The sequence below is a fragment of the Camelina sativa genome, chromosome 8 (assembly GCF_000633955.1).
Source record: "Camelina sativa cultivar DH55 chromosome 8, Cs, whole genome shotgun sequence".
Classification (NCBI taxonomy): Eukaryota; Viridiplantae; Streptophyta; class Magnoliopsida; order Brassicales; family Brassicaceae; genus Camelina; species Camelina sativa.
The window spans coordinates 6,484,042-6,501,447 of NC_025692.1; the positions used below are offsets into that span (position 1 = coordinate 6,484,042).

The 17,406-nt window shown below is 33.0% G+C and overlaps 2 protein-coding genes across 2 annotated transcripts; both read left to right on the forward strand.

Moving 5' to 3' along the window:
• LOC104706488 (outer envelope protein 61) lies at positions 8,103 to 12,081 on the forward strand. Its single transcript, XM_010422685.2, has 11 exons — positions 8,103 to 8,449; positions 9,088 to 9,318; positions 9,478 to 9,534; positions 9,645 to 9,773; positions 9,902 to 9,979; positions 10,096 to 10,166; positions 10,290 to 10,339; positions 10,496 to 10,670; positions 10,836 to 11,373; positions 11,462 to 11,605; positions 11,705 to 12,081. Exons 1-11 carry the CDS (start codon positions 8,354 to 8,356, stop codon positions 11,849 to 11,851), a joined length of 1,716 nt encoding a protein of 571 aa, XP_010420987.1. The 5' UTR covers positions 8,103 to 8,353; the 3' UTR covers positions 11,852 to 12,081.
• On the forward strand, positions 14,216 to 17,382 carry LOC104706489 (E3 ubiquitin-protein ligase RHF2A). Its single transcript, XM_010422686.2, has 9 exons — positions 14,216 to 14,467; positions 14,680 to 14,817; positions 14,923 to 14,969; positions 15,277 to 15,339; positions 15,454 to 15,562; positions 15,670 to 16,016; positions 16,108 to 16,212; positions 16,292 to 16,635; positions 17,008 to 17,382. Exons 1-8 carry the CDS (start codon positions 14,462 to 14,464, stop codon positions 16,602 to 16,604), a joined length of 1,128 nt encoding a protein of 375 aa, XP_010420988.1. The 5' UTR covers positions 14,216 to 14,461; the 3' UTR covers positions 16,605 to 16,635; positions 17,008 to 17,382.

A 17,406-nucleotide genomic window follows, 5' to 3' on the forward strand; every position in this document is an offset into this window, starting at 1 on the left:
TCTTGGAATTTTACCACTTTTGAAATTTTATGTGAAAGTACACAAATGATATAAACACGAATGAATTGAATAGAGTATTACCATATACGATCATCACCCATTATCCGTTTATTCCGAGAAACAAAACAATGGTCTACTACGTACATACATACGAGATTTGTTCAAAACTAACTAGTCAAACGTTTACAGATAATGGTAACTTTAGTTTGTCTTGATTCATGCCTAACTCCATGATCTCATACTATATTCTTAACCTATTAGTACAGAGATTTAAGGAAACTAAAATACATTAATTCGAGAAACGTAAGATTAATATAAATGAAAGAAGCAGAAAGGAGAATATATACCTTTTTTTTTCTAACCCTAGTTTAAAATCGATAGGGTTTCAGTAGATGCGGTCAAAGAAAATGTGTAGCGACTACATGTACCCAAATTTTTAAATTTGAGCTTTATTTGACTAAGAGACAGCCAGTAGTTATCTAGTTTTTATTTTCTCCATCAATGCATGCAGAATTGTAGTAATAGTTATGTTATTCACCAAATAAGTTGTTGTACTAAAAGAGATTGAGATTATGACAACACCAGAGTATGAGAGAGGGAGAGGTATGGTGAAAATGTGTCTGCAGGCAATACTGTGGGGATATATAAAAGCAGAAATATATAGTCCAAATTCGAGGTTTCTTTCAAATTCAACTCTCTCCCTCTCTCTCCCTCCCTCCTTTCATTGTCAATGCACAATATAATTCAATACGGCCCTTTTTCCTAATTTCACTTTCACACACTAAGGGTGTCATTGGAAAGCAAATGTTAGTTTTCGATTTTCCAACCGCAGATCATAAACCAAAATTATCTTAATTAAAATAACATTCTAGTAATTGTTGTGTTGGTTTCTGATAATTAATTACATATGGGCCACCGGTGAAGTCAAATTAAAAAAATTGCGGCTTATAAAGATTTGCAAGTATGGAATTATTATTATCTTTTTCTTTTATGATATTGCGATATATGTAGAGATATACGTGTGTGTGTATTACCCTGAAGAGGGAGTGAGTGACAGAGGTATGGCTACTGTTACCCAATTTGTTTTCTCTCCTTTATTTTCTCTTTGGCAGAGTTTTTTCAGACAGCAGTACTAGTGACAGTAAAAGTAATTTCTGTATCACGACAGATATCAAAAAAATAAATCATATTCCATTTTCTTAGTAAATTTATTGCACATTTTACTCCCTAATTTTACTCTTTCATATATCAAAAAGATAATGAATGTAACTTAGGTTCACTGGTTCAGTAACGTTTTAAAATTGAGTTTGATCACACCATCATTCAAACACTCACTACAAAGAAAAGCTTAAATTAAATCACTTAAATTGAACCATACAACTAAGTGATACAATTTTAAATTACTTATTTATCATTGATACAAAAATTAAAAATGTAACATCATTTGCAATAACCGATGTCGTTTTAATTTGTGTGGCATCAATTGATTGAAACTGATGTAAATAAAAATTAATTTGTATCACTTTTATATATTGATATAAATGTATAAATTTACATCACTTAAATAATTGATTTATTTATAAATTTATATTTACATCACTTAAGAAAATGATATATGATTTAAGTCACTAATTAGTGATACTAATTATATAAGAAAAAAAAATTGTATCGATTCTTATAAAACTGGTAATTTAGCATCATTTTTTATGGCTTTACATCACTTTTTTTTTATAATTGCCGAACCAAAAAAAAATCCTTTTCTTTCTAATTATTTAAAAAAAAATTATCTCCCTAATTTACTATTTTGTTGGAAATAGAATATCCATTTTCCCACGATTAAGTGAATCAAATTACAAATTTTCTTAAAAAATAGAATCCTAACTTCTTCTAAATATCTCTAGAAATCTACGTTACCTTTGCACTATCTAATTCTAATAGTTTTTTATTTCTTTTTAATATAACTTCTTCGGTTCTTCTTCTTCATTTCATCTTCTTTTTTTTTATCAATATATTTTATTATAACTTTGTAGTGATTTGCCTTTTCTATGCCATCCAAATGCACCCGAAAAGAACAAAACCCCAAAACAATATAACATAAAACCATGTCATCAAGTCGCCGTGAGGAATTGTTGGAGGTGAAGAAGTTGGAGTCACCAGTTCTTGGTTTGCCCCTAATTAAGATCATAGAAGACATCCCAAACAAATGTCAACGGTGTAAAATTCTCAGTCTAAAGTGTTCCATTTCACAAAGCTTTTGTTATCAAGACGTTGAAGGAAGGTGAGAGAGACTCTGAGAAGGATAAAAACATAAAGCACAATGTAAATATATTTTAGATGATGTCAATTAATATTTCTAGAATTATGAGGCTTAGAAGGAGCTGAGCGGACGTGATGGAGATAGAGACACATATCTCTGTGATTCACCATTGATGGAACAGATCTAAATGATTTTCAAGATGAGATTCAAGACTATGGTGAATTAAGAACAAAATTAGCTAATGATTGTGGGATTTGTTTTTGATTTTCAAACTATGTATCCATATTTTCTATGAAATTTAATTTTTAATATTATTTAATTTATAATTATTGATTATTGAAAACAGCAAAATTATTATAATTAGTTTGAAACTAACACAAAATTCAGCAATTAATTATATTTGATTTAAAATTTTAATTGTAAAATATACAATTATTTGAATCATTTATTAAAACTGATATTATAATCTTAACATCAGGTATTTAGAATTGACATAAATATTTAACATCGTTTACTCTAACTGAAACAAATATTAAAATTATTTATATTAACTGATGCAAAATTAGTATTATGTTTTTGTAATGATACATAATAACTTCAATTACAATAATCGATACAAATATTTGTTTCAACCGATACAAATTATTTACATCAATAAAATATAAATCATTCATTAAAATGATGCAGATTATTTTTGTATCATTTAAATCTGATGCAAAAATATTAAATAAATGATGTAATATTACATTTTTTTTGCAGTGACTTTCTATTTATCACCCGAGACATGTGCCCCCATCTCACCGACTGCGACCGACCGACGTTGGTTCTGCTACTGAGAGCCCATCAATATTTGTATAGCAACATTCATTAAGCATCATTTTAGTTACAGAAAGAGATTTACCAAGCATTTAAGTGTGATAAGAATTGTAAACCGTCTGAATGAAAGGAAACAAAAAAAAGTGTGCTGATGCCATGCACAACATGTATGTCAAATCGACAACTTGTTAATAATCTTTAAATCGTTTGATATACGATTAATTTAGAACGGATTTAGTAAATAATGAATACTGGCTAAGTATAATTGTATAAACATAATTTTTTGAGAAATTTAATATATATATCGAATTATTTTTTTAAAAAAGAAAAGAAAAATTAAAAATAAGCAATGTAGGTAAAACAAATTCAGGTATGTATGGGACAAAGAAAGAGTCAACGGCAGACGAAAGAGGAAAGAAATGAAAGGTCGTTGGTAAAACTTTGTTAGGGAGAGTCAATAATTACCGCTTTAAGCTGGAAATTATTCATATATACTCGGATATAAAAATTTCCTTTTCTCTCATCCCCTTCACTTAGTATATTTAATCTTATCCGGTAAAGATGATTTAATCTGGCTGTAATTGTATGTAGATCGTATAACTAACTAGTACGACTTTTAAATGTGAATGTGTAAGTTGTGACAAGAAATATTTTCCTGGCGCTATAACTGATTCATAATTTTGTTTTTATAAAATTACGAACTTTAATTATTTAATATATTATATAATATTAATTAAGATATTGCTAACTTAATAGTTTGATGAGTTTAGGTACGTAAAAAAGTGAAACTAGCTATTTTCTTTACCATGTCATGTTATGATTAATATGGTGGATCAAACATGAAATTATATCAAAAATGAAATTATCTTTACTATCTCAGATTCTGTTAAAAAGATATGCGACTCAATAAGAGAAAAATCATAATTACATTGCCATCTTGTTGCCATTAGCAGCAGACTGAGTTTAAAGATCTCTCACCTAATACTTTCCAGTTGCTATTGCAGTAACTGATCTTCAATCATATCAATATAAAAAACTTAAGAGGATTTTTTACGTTGTATATATATTGGAAAAAAATGTAGCAGCGGCTTCTCATTTCCATTTTTTTTAAATTGTGATTCACTAATATATGTATTATTTTGCATGCATGCACATGCGCTTCACTGTTTATCATTTAGTTGTCAATTTTGGACCACCCTCGACTTCCTCCGTATTTATTCACTTAATTTTAATCAATACAACAAGTCGTCGTTGTAAAGATTTTTATTTAATTTTCACATTTATACTTTTTCTCTTTTCACATTTAATTGTAATGGTTTCATATATCAATGTATTACATTATAAAATATTTTTTCTTTTAATTATTAGAATCTAGAGAGGTAAACACTTACAGTACATGACTGTTTAAATTTTATATATGAAAACGTAATTGTGTAAAACTATATTTATCTATCGCCAACGTATAAAGTAAATAAAAGATGATAAACGTTTACAAATTGCAAATCTTGGTTGGTTCCCCCAAGAGATGGTATAACTAAGTTTATTTAAGTATTCATTTTCCAAATAACTACAATCGCGCGATAGTATCGTGTTACTGGCAGAAGGAGTCATGGTTTGAGCGAATATGTATAATTTTCTATTATTATTACCTGCTACTCATAGTTCAAAGTCAAAGCTTCTGCGTGTTATTTGGGTGTGATTGGCCTCCATTAATTGCTGTTTTCTCAAGTTATGAAATTCTATCTCGCTAGTATATGGTTCACTTCAGAAATAAACTATTTATTTATTTTGGATTACATAAGTATCTATGCTGTTTCCACTTTTTTGCAGTGAGGAGAGGACTAATTTATAGTTATGTTACACAATTGGTTCTAAAAGAATTATATACATATTGTTTTAAAATATAACACCATGAGAGTGATATGTGAAAAGTAAAGGATGTTTTTTAAAGTACTGTCGAAAGAGTAATTTTTCATGAGTAATAGACAAGTACACAACTACACATCATAAGAAGAATGATCATAATTAAAGTTAGACAAAAGTAAAAACTCAATCTGATAAACTTGTTTATAAAATGAGGGGAAAGAAACAAGATAAATATCCAGATAAAGACGAGAGATGTGAACCGTGAAGAAGTGGATAAAGATGCAAATGCTTTTGGTTTTAGTTTTGTTGTATAGAGAGACCACCAATTCCACCAATCAAAGCCTTTTTTGTTGGATTCCGTTCACACCAATGCCCAAGCGAATATAATATTTTTGTCGTCACAAATCTGAATCCTAATCATTGTATTTCTCACTGCAAGGAAAATAGTAAGAAAATGCAATTTACTAAACACGTACACCAGCATGCATCAGAGTCAGCCTTTGCAGTGGCTAGCTTGCTGTATATACAAAAGCAATAATACTTAGAAACCAAGAATGTTTACCTCTTCAGTGTACGTAAGATCATATAACGTTAAATACTTATCAGAATATTAATATATCGAATATGACATTTGATAAACGTCACTAAGTTTAGAAAACTTTCAAGTCTATAATATATTGCAAAGCGACGGTTACAATTTGTTTCGAAGTACCTATAATTTCCGCCAAATCTGTAAATTGCCATGGACATGTTCACAAATCTCGTTTAGTATACTGATTACAAAATTTCAACTTTAACATACGTACAACTCAAGCAAATTAGTTAATTACTGGTTTAACTCGTATCATAGTCATAGCTATATGCCTTTTAACTAATTAATTTAATCTTGTTTTTTAAATTAACCTTTTACCAATAGTTTAGTATGTATGTTTTTATAATATTAACTTGTAAAAAAAAAGAATAACAAAGTGTGGAGTGAATTGTGCTTTTAGGGGTTTTCTTTGTGTAAATCGTCGGAATTGGTATTTGGTCAACCATAAGACATGGTTTTAGTTGGTATACATATAATTAGCTCATAGAAATGACCAATGACTCGGTATATATCTTATACAAATGTTTTGTGTCTTGACGTTTAACATATGGAACCTGCATGGCTGCATATATAAGAATTTGTCTCGAGTACAATATTAGGTGAGTATTGTCTCGTGTACAATATCGAAGTATCTTCACATTAGCTAACACTACTGGGTGTGTAGACACTACGATGAACAATATTAGGTGTGTATCATTTTATTTCGTTTTCCGCTTTGTGTTTCTTCTATAGCAGTTAGTAATCATTCAAGTGGTAAAATCTTAGCGCCCAATGGTGATATGTTTACCAATCCATTCCGTCGATATACACACAGAAACTAGAGACCGGTTTGATGGGTTAATGGAGGAAGGTAGTGGGCTGAGGATTGATGATGTGACGCATCCTAATAAGAACGGCAATCGTACAACTTGCGGCTGTAAGAGAGAAAGAGAGAGAGGTCCCAGTGACAAGTGTCATGACACGTGGGCCGGTGGTTTAGGAACCAATCAGAGTGAAACTGCCACGTGAGATTTTTCCACGTTCCGACAACAATCAAAGCTTCCTTCTGTTTCCTTCCACCATCCTTCACTCTTTTCTTTTCCAGCAACCTTTTTTTTTTTTTAGCAAACTATAAAAAAATGTGGACAGTAAAAAAATGAAATACGATATTTTTCTAGATATTTACATTTATCTTCATCGTACAATAGAGGGTACATTGTTCCAAAATATCAGGACAAACTCACCCCATTATCCTATCATGTGCTTAGCCATACAATCAATGAATCAACAATATGATCATTATATATATATATATATAAGCTTTTAAGGATAAAGTTAGGAAATTAGTGATACTTTAAGGATGTCTAACATGTATATATACTCTAAAGGGACGAAAGGCTTGTGTCCTTTGGTTCCACTCAACATGTTGGAAAGTTGCTTTATAAATTCACATAGATGCATATGTTGTAATCTTAGCTTCGAGGGATGTTGCCTAACATATATGTACAGAGCTTCTGCTATAGCAATACAGTTCGAGGCTGGAAGATTGTCTCATATATATCCATATCGCACTTAATTACTGTTCACAGTACAAAATTCCCGTGATAACAATTTCTGAATTAGTAGCTATTAATTTTAGGTTGAATTCATATGTTCATTCATATTTTATTATTTTATGAAAATTAGATATCAAATATCTTCGTGCTCATACAACCAAATAAATACTTAATTAATTATAACACTTGTTATTTGGAGGTATATTACACTGTTCAAATAACAGTTAACAAACAAACATCTGAAAGGTGATACCTCTCGGTCGTGACACTGTGACTTTGCTCAATGGTTCCTCGCTGTTATCATAAGACTACGTACGTACTAAATATTTGTATCAGATTTAATTAATTTCTGGTAAAGAAAAATGGGTTACACGGGAGGAAAGATATATGAGAATTGTAGCTGTTAGTCAAAGTGGTCCAATAGCTTCTATGTGAACCGGCCACCGCTTCCATTCTTTCAAACATTTATGCTGCGGTGGAGAAATCCTACATTTTTTTTTTCTTCTTTTTTTGTTTGACAGATATATTCGTCGATAAAAATATGTAGAAAAGTGAGTAAAATATGTAGAGAACACTAACCATAACTTAATAAGTTGATGAAAACTCGTCCAGAGAGATTGTTGCTGTGTGACAGACAAAAGTCCTATGCTTCCTAAAGGATTTATGCGGCGGACATAAAAAATTGAGCCTATTTAACTGATTTTCTAAGATGACACGTGTCACAGTTAATTGGAAATATTGTAATTTGACTTTTTCTTTTTAACAAAGGAAAAAACACATAAAAGAGTTTAATTAACAAGAGAGATTCGATTTTAAGTGTAAGAAAATAAAATTGGAAAACACGAGATTAGTTTTTTTAGTTTTCCAACATGGGAACAAGAGGCGACATGCACAATAAGCATATATTGCTCTCATAATTATTATATACTACTACTAATTAATTACTATAATTAACTTATCTAAAAGGCACGTCATTGCCCTCTTCAAAGAGCAAGGGTAACATTGTCAATTCGAAACCTCTCCAGGCATATTCCGGTCGGTCAATTGAGGAGGTTGAGAGAGCCGATTTAAATTAAAATTCCCCAATTTTTTTTGATTTCTCTCTTTTATTATATTCGCCTCCGCAGCATAAACAATTCACCTCCGATTCTCAAAACTCTTTTAACGATTATCAAAAATCTCGATCACAGATTCCGAGTTATATCCTCCTTCTCCGGCGAGTTTCGATTTGAAAGTTTTGTTTGTTTTGCCGATCTGATTTTCGCGATCGAAGCTTCTAGAAGAACGATGTTTAACGGATTGATGGATCCTGAGATGATTCGTCTCGCTCAAGATCAGATGAGCCGTATGACTCCTGCTGATTTCGCTAGGATCCAACAGCAGGTTTTTTTTTCTTCTTCTTTCTTTCTTTAATTTCCCAATTCAATTTCATAGATTCATTCATTCAAGTTAGTTCTGATCAAACTTCTTTCCCAAGTCTGTGTAAGTGTATAATTTATATGATTGGTACAATTGGATTCAATTTAAAAGTAGCATTCTGTTTTTTTTTTTTTTTTTTTTTTTTTNATGATGATTCACTGGGGGGAATGGATCAAAACCCCAAGTCGCGGAATTTTAGTCAAAAAAGGGGAATTGATGTCTGCTGAGAGAAAGAGAGAGAAAAGAGAACTGTAGCAAAGAAAAAAAGTGAGATTTTTTTTTGGGTTTTCTCTCAACATGTGCTTCAACAGTAACTATTTATATATTGAAATTCGTACCTTTTTAACAAATTTAATCACCGTTTTTTTTTTCTTTCTCATTAATTGATTATTTCATGATTAGTAGTAATAAGAAGCTGTGTTCTTGGTTTATAGAAACCTCTCCAGGATTTGTGTTGAGAGTGTTTTATTTTTGTCTGGTTGGAGGAACCAATTATTAACACTTTGTTTATAATTATTCCCTTTGGGAAAATTAAAAAAAGGTACGAATCAAATTCCTTTTTTTTTTTTTTTTTTTTTTTTTTTTTTTTTTTTTGGGTACAGATGATGTCAAATCCAGATTTGATGAATATGGCAACTGAGAGTATGAAGAACATGAGGCCTGAGGATTTGAAACAAGCTGCTGAACAGCTTAAGCATACTCGCCCTGAGGATATGGCTGAGATTGGTGAGAAGATGGCTAAAGCTTCCCCTGAAGACATTGCTGCTATGCGTGCTCATGCCGATGCTCACTTTACTTATCAGATTAATGCTGCTCAGATGCTTAAGAAACTGGTTGGTACTATTATTTCCTTCCTCATTAGGGAGGTTTTATTTATCCTTTTTTATCGAGTTTGAATAGCTGTTGGAACCAAGGAAACAGAATGGGGATGCCTAGTTTTTCAATTGAGTTGTGCTTTGGATGTTAATCTCATATGCTGCTACGTTTGGCAGGGAAATGAGCTTCATAGCCGAGGAAATTTCAGTGAAGCTGCGGAGAAATATTTGCGTGTAAGTCTCCGTACATTATTGTTTGTCATGCTACTTGACGTTCCAGTCTCTTATCAAGAAGAGTTTAATTTGTAACTTTTTCTTACAATGGTTCTTCGACCATATCACAGGCGAAGAACAATCTGAAAGACATTCCATCTTCTAAAGGTGGCGCACTTTTGTTTGCTTGTTCTCTCAATCTCATGTCATGTTATTTGAAGACGAATCAGCATGAAGATTGCATAAAGGAAGGTTCTGAGGTATGCCTACACCTTGTGTATGTTCTGTTTTCTTTTTTTGTATGTGTGACATGTGATGTCGTACATGGCTTTAAGATCAATCCTGTCTTAGTGTTCTTCTATAAATTTACATTCTTACATGCATTCAGGTTTTGGCATATGATGCAAGGAATGTCAAAGCCCTATACAGAAGGGGTCAAGCATACAGAGATCTGGGCCTACTTGAAGTGAGTTCTTGTGTTGCTTATACGAAGTTTCTTGAGATTCCTTGTCAATATTATATGTGCGTACTTTAACTAACTTCTCAATATATGTTTACTCATTGACTTTCTGAAACTATCAGGATGCTGTCTCCGATCTAAGCAAAGCCAATGAAGTTTCCCCTGAAGATGAGACAATTGCCGATGTGTTAAGGTATGGATTTTTTTAATTTGATTACTGGTAATGTCATGCTTTTCAGTTCTGCTTATTTTAGAGGTTTGGATATCAACTTTTTAAAAATAACTTTGACTTTAAGTTTTATCTTTTATGATGCAGAGATGTTAAGGAAAGATTGGGTGTCGAGGGACCTGGCAATGCATCAAGAGGTATTATATTTATCCCTCAAAGATTTGTTCGAAATAATGCAGTGTATTATCAATTATGTCAGACCAGACGTTTCTTTGCTGCATTTTTTTTTTGATATGCTTCGTCCATGAATTAGGAAAAACAAATGAAAAATTGTGATGTTGTTTGTTCATTAGGTGTGGTGATTGAAGACATAACTGAAGAAAATACTGTTACTTCCGGAGACAATAAGAAACAGTCTAAAGAGGTTACTGGGACACAACGAGAAAGCAATGTTGGTCGTCATGCTCAGGGCGTAAAGACTGACGTTGATGGATTGCAGGCTCTCAGAGATAACCCAGAAGCAATCAGGTTCAAAACCTTTCCAAACTAGTGTTTGATGTGTTGTTTCATCTGTTTCAACACCTAATATTTGTGCTCTCGAAGACAAATATTATCTAAAGCATCCTTTTTCTGCTACATGTGGCAAAATTAGAATGACTTTGTAATTCTTTTTATTCTTTCTATGGCCTGCAGAACATTCCAGAACTTCATTTCAAAAACTGATCCCGATACACTTGCTGCTCTGAGCGGAGGCAAAGCTGGAGATATGTCACCAGACATGTTCAAAACTGCTTCGAGCATGATAGGGAAAATGTCACCTGAAGAGATTCAAAAAATGGTTCAAACAGCCTCTTCGTTTAAAGGAGATAACCCTTTCACCTCGACTGGGCCATCTGCAGGAAACGGGTTCGCACCTACACCTGACATGCTTAAACTCGCATCTGATATGATGGGTAAAATGTCACCAGAAGAGCGTGAGAGGATGTTCAACATGGCATCGTCTTTGAAAGCAAAAGCTCCAGCTTCAACATCGTACAGCAATGCAGAAGCATCTGAACAACGTGAAAGTTTAGGAGCGAGTGGGATGGGTAGTTTTGTAGGTGAGTCTAGTTCTTCAGGTAATTCCTTTGTGGCTCCAAGAAGCGGTTTCGAATCAAGCATCCCTTCGGCTCCACCGGCTGACTTGCAGGAGCAGATGAGAAACCAAATGAAAGATCCAGCAATGCGACAGGTTTTTGTCATTTCCGGTTTATATCTGACCAATTTACTCAACATAATGTGATTGTAGATGTTGATATAGTATTCTCTGTGTTTCGTAGATGTTCACGTCTATGATAAAGAACATGAATCCGGAGATGATGGCTAGCATGAGCGAACAATTCGGAATGAAGCTTTCTCAAGAAGATGCTGCAAAAGCTCAGCAAGCCATGGCTTCTCTTTCTCCTGACGCCTTGGAGAAAATGGTATGCATTCGGTTTATGAAAAACCACAAGAGGATGTGAAAACAGAATAGTGTGGAGTTGATTGTATAGTTGTCTCATGTGTAAAAATGTTGTTTGCAGATGCGATGGGCGGATCGGGCTCAAACCGGGATAGAGCAAGCGAAGAAGGCAAAGAAGTGGTTGCTTGGAAGAGGCGGATTGATCTTTGCTATATTAATGCTCGTCTTAGCAATGGTCCTTCATCGGCTCGGCTATATTGGAAACTAAAGGAAAGGAATCAACGGTATCTTAAAAGACTTAATTCCTTCGTGAAGATCAGACCAGTCTTCTTCGGTGGGTTTGTAGTTTGTAAAACTGTAACATGGTTTTTATCTTCTTTTTTTCCCCCGACTCTCGTTTTTTTTTGTTGGTCGCTTTTTTAACCCACTTGTGTCTAAATTTATTTATACCTTCTGTAGTGTTTTAATTAGAGATAATACGACATTTTTTTTTAGATATTCCTTATCTTATACACATAATAATTATTTCTCCTACAAAGTACAAACCAAGAGAGTTTTTTTCTTTTATATGTCGGAGATGGATAAGTTTTAAGAGTTCAGGAATTCAATTATGAATAGGGCATTACAATTGAAAGTTTCTTAATTTGTTTTCCTTGTTTTTTCTTTCTCCTTAAGTTTCAAAATTGCTATAATGAAACAAATAACCGTATAATCAATATGCTCGTCAAATTACATTCTTGTTTTCCTTTAAATCGAGTTGTATCCTCTAAATCTATCTCGATGGTATCAATAAGACTGATACCATAACAATCAACATAACCTTGAACATTCTAAATCAAGCGGCTTCGTTTTTTTTATTTTCTCAACATGAATCCCCATCAAGTATTCATTAGTATAATACTTTTCTATTACATTTGAAAACCATCAATAAGTGATCCATATATGCTACAATTACAAATATCTTTTTGTCAAAGATAATATAAACTCTTCTTAATTAAAATTCAACTTTGTTTCATTTAATTTTCTGTTATAGTATTATTTAATTAAGCAATTCATAAATTAATTAGAAATTAATATTGTATCCTTATAAAATTAAAATAAATATCAATTCATCAATTTGCAGTCTTAGTGATATACAACGTATGAATAGCAGCAGTTACCATCAACGTTTGGCAAAAATTAAATCAAACAAAGTTGAATTTTAATTAAGAAGAAATCAGCCGCTGATATTCATACCTTGTAGAACTAGATAAAACTCATTCGTTTTGGTTATGAAGAGATTCATGATTTGTTTGTCTGCATTTTATTCATCATTTACGGTTAAATTATTATATCCTTATAAAATTAAAATAAATATCAATTCATCATTTGCAATTCATGATAGTAATTTTGAATGGAGAGTTATCTGTAACATCTTCCATGCAAAACCTTTTCTGGGCAATATATAACATTGCGATACAATATGCACCCAGTTGTTTTTGTTTAACTTTTTTTCACTGTAAAAAAACTTACCTAAATTATAGATATACATCAACCGCGATCTGGATCTACTAAATTGTTTATATCTTCATCTTCTTCTTCTTCATCATCAGTAAGAACTTCGTCGGAGATCTCGAATTCGACGTGTTCCTCTTTGTCTTCCTCTTTATCAGACTTCATACTTTCTATCACCGCCGTCATGCCTTCTCCGTTCAGCTTCTTTGAGTAGCTCTTTCCCTTTTTCACCTCCAAATTTATCAGGCATCCAAACACATCAAAAATTTAATTGGAAGTTCTGAAAAAAGATCCTCATGTACTACATTTGAAGATACAAAACATAAGTTATCATTGTTGTTTAGAAAATAAACGAGTTTGTTTGATAAAACAAAATATAGAGCACAAAAAAATGATTTTGGTCTTTAGTAGATCTAAAAATATAAGTTAAGAATAAAGAAAAATGAAATTTAGATAAATAAGTTTAATGATGTAATCATAGATCCATTAGTTTATCATTGAATATATATACATGGGGTTTTTTTTTTATGATTGTATATAATGGTAAGTTAGAATATTATAATTTTTGAAATAATAGATTTTGAAAAATTAAAGAATATTCAATTTTTTTTGGCAATTGGATTTAGAATAATCAAAATAGATAGCATGTAATATTTGAAAATATACTAGTTTGACAATGAATATCAAATGGTAAAAGATAAGCTCGCCTTAAATAAGGATTATCTTTAAATATATAAAAGAGATTTCTCGTTTCTTACTAAAATGTCATACAAAACAATTTTTTTTTGCTCACTTGATAAAAGTTACCACAATAGAATATATAAGAAAATATACCTAAATTTGAAGACCAAATAGAGTGAAAATCCTAAAATATCTAATAAAATTTTAGTAACAAATCAAACAGTTTCTCTAAATTCAATAAAAAAAATCATCTTACAAAACTAAAACTAAATCCCAAACTATAAAAGAAGGAAACATGTGTCATAATATGGGACCCAGCTAAATCAGTGTTTTTTGTTAAAGTGTAAAATGGGGAATATATTTTCTTTTTTAAAAATAGAATAGAAAAAAAAATTAAACTATTCTTATTTTAATTTTGAGAGAGTCAATAGAGACCACAAACCCCCCCCCACGCGCAGAGAAAATTAAAAGAGAGGAAAGAGTTCCTTTTCTCCTTTTGTCCTTTGTCTTCTTCTTCTTCTTCCTCCTTCCTCTCCCCGTTATCTTCGGCGAATCATCATGAATCTAGGGTTTTGTTTTCTCTCATAACCCTAGATTTTTTTCTCCTTTCTCTTCCATCGAATCTTTGATTGATCAATCCCCTACTATCTCATTTTCTTCCTTCTCCGTTCAGCTCATCCATCCGATTCAATCCCGATTTCAAATGGAGGTTAGTTAGGGTTTTCGTTTTTTTTCTTCTGAATTTCATTTCTCCACGGATTCAATTCGATCGATATGAGCTTATAATTTTGATTTGGTTCGGCGTAATTGTATTTGGGGGTTTTCGTGTTGAATTGTTAAAACAAGTTTTGTCTGTTGATTCTGTCGTCTTTAGGTTTTGGGAGTTTTGATATCTGAGGATTGATTATTTTTTTTTTACAGGGAGCGGCGGGAGAAACGGCGACGTCGGAGGGGCATCTGACTTCAGCAGCAGCTTTTGTTGAAGGTGGGATTCAAGATGCTTGTGATGACGCCTGTAGCATTTGTCTTGAATCCTTCTGTGATAGCGATCCTTCTACTGTATGTTATGTTCTACTTACTACTATGTACCCCCAAAACTTTTTCCATTTAAATTATACATCGATTCATTCATTCTTTGTTTTTTTTTTTTTTTTGATTTCGCAGTTGACTAGTTGCAAGCATGAGTATCATCTTCAATGCATTCTTGAGTGGTAAGCTGCTCTTTAAACACTTTGTGCATTTACCACAATAGAGATACTATCATTGAACATAAAATATTCCAAAGAAGTTGTTCTTATAGAATGTGTGGGTTTTCAAGTCCTCTCTGTTCTTTATGTGGTGTATGTGGGTTAAAGAGTTTTTTTTTGTCTTGGTTTTGGGAATTTAAGGGGAAGTTAGGAGATTCTAATTACAACTCGAGATGACGAACCTTCAATAATCTATACCTTCAAGTTTTGTATTCGTGTTTCTTTGTGCCAAGCTTACCAGGTCCCTGACATTTGTATTTCAAATTTAAAGGTGTCAAAGGAGTTCACAGTGTCCAATGTGTTGGCAATCACTTAGTCTCAAAGACCCCACTAGGTTAATTTTTTCTCCTCGTACTACGATTTTTTTTTTTAATTGGTAAATGGTAACATTACCATGAGGAATCCTTGATAGAGGTTTCAGTTGTGTGTATGTAATAATGTTTTTCAGTCAGGAGTTGCTTGAGGGTGTTGTACAGGAGAGGAATTTCCGCTTCACTCCATCTAGAAATGCCACCATATTTCGTCATCCAACTCTTGGCGATTTTGAATTACAACATGTATGTGACTCTTTTATTATCATTTTGAGTTGATTACATCTCTTTCCTAGTGAACTNCCTAGTGAATTGATTGAGCTCTATCTCTGTACAAATCTCTTTTAATTTAGCTCCCAGTTGGGGTGGATAATGCCGAGATTGAAGAGCGAATCATTCAGCACTTGGCTGCTGCTGCTGCTATGGGAAGAGCGAGACATGGGGTAAGAAGGGAAGGCCACAGAAGCAGGTCTTCAAGTCAAAGCCATCCACAGTTCATGGTGTTTTCTTCGCATCCTAATGCTTCTTCTCCTGCACCTCATCCCCCCATGCCTTCTTCTCCATCTCAGAGAGATGAGAGTGACACAGTCACAAACCTTCCGCTGTCTCCTCACAATGGTTTAGGGGAGGGTTCAAATCAGCCACAAACACCTTCTCATCCCCGCCAGGTTTCTCCCTCGGCATCTGATTCAAACACCAGGTCTTCACCTGAATTCTCATCCTCTGTCGTCTTTTGTTACGGTGTAGTCATATGCAGCCAATCTGATCCTTCCTTTGCTAACCATACACAGGTCTGTTAATCAATCTTCCCCAAGTGATCAAGATAGAGCTGGACCATCAGAACTCCAATCATTTTCGGAATCGCTAAAGTCTCGATTAAACGCTGTGTCAACGAGGTATCCTGGCTCATCTGGCTAACTTTGACCTTTATATCGATTTTACTATTTTCTAAATGATTTCTGATGCACACTGTAGATACAAAGAATCGATATCAAAGAACACAAGGAGCTGGAAAGATAGATTTTTTTCTCGCAACACGTCCATGGCAGATATTGGCTCTGAGGTTAAACGAGAGGTCAGTGCCGGGATCGCCACTGTGTCCCGCATGATGGAACGTCTAGAAACGAGAGAAAACAGTAGGCCCAGCTCTGCATCTGTATCAGATGTCTCAGAAAATTACACTCCTGAATCAAACAATGAGCATAATAGATCAGAAGCGGGTGGTGAACATTCTATGAATGAAAGAGGTGTTAAAGATACATGTGCGACTGGTTCTGGTTCAAGCTAAATAAGCAAGTGCCAGCATCTTGTTGGCAAAGGTAAATTTTTGACTCCTTGCTCTACTGATTCAGGCTAGCTTATCCAGTGTTTGTTCATCAATGGTTAGTCATTGTAGAATTCGTGTTCTTATTTCACCATCAACTAAGCTTTAGCCTGTCTTATCAATTGCATTATTCACCCCTTGATCTTCAAATTCTACATCATCAGTGATTTTTACATACTGATAGTTCATTATGTGCTCGCAAAAGAGATATTGTAGATGATTAAGGTCTATGCAAACCTGAAAATATTTGTTGTATCTTACTATTTTTATTTTTCCAAAAAACTGAACAACAAGATCCTTCATCCATGTTAAAGCCTGTGTTTCTAAATGAATGCTAAGATCTTGTTCTGTTGTCTGTGTTTTGCAGAGACAGGGAGATGATGGCCATTGTGAAATTCTGATAATATATATATACAGAGTCAGATGTTTCAAAAGCGTGGGAGAAGCATTAGGAAGAAGGTTTGTTGATAATGTAAAAGAGTTTTCTATTTCTCAAAATAAAGAATGGTTATTTTATGACCAAAAGGATGCTTTGAGATGCCTTCTTCTGTGTTATGTATGTTTAAGCAAACCCAAGAAAAACTAAAAAAGAAAAAGAAAAGAGTAAAGAAGACTTACTTATGTATCAGGAGGGTTGGTTATTTGGTTTGTCTGTTGTAAATTCACATTGTGGTTCACATTACGGATTTCTTATCAATATTACTTATGTATCGCCAAAATTTTGGCCAAGCAAACCCACCAATTTGATGTATCTATTCTAATGCTT

What these genes read in the sequence shown, in the direction of transcription:
- LOC104706488 (XM_010422685.2), top strand. Translation starts at nt 8,354, where the DNA reads ATGTTTAACGGATTGATGGATCCTGAGATGATTCGTCTCGCTCAAGAT. An exon ending in GCATAAAGGAAGGTTCTGAG is followed by an intron (nt 9,774 to 9,901) that starts GTATGCCTACAC and finishes ACATGCATTCAG; the next exon opens with GTTTTGGCATATGATGCAAG. An exon ending in AAGATCCAGCAATGCGACAG is followed by an intron (nt 11,374 to 11,461) that starts GTTTTTGTCATT and finishes TGTGTTTCGTAG; the next exon opens with ATGTTCACGTCTATGATAAA.
- LOC104706489 (XM_010422686.2), top strand. An exon ending in GCATCTGATTCAAACACCAG is followed by an intron (nt 16,017 to 16,107) that starts GTCTTCACCTGA and finishes AACCATACACAG; the next exon opens with GTCTGTTAATCAATCTTCCC. An exon ending in TTAAACGCTGTGTCAACGAG is followed by an intron (nt 16,213 to 16,291) that starts GTATCCTGGCTC and finishes TGCACACTGTAG; the next exon opens with ATACAAAGAATCGATATCAA.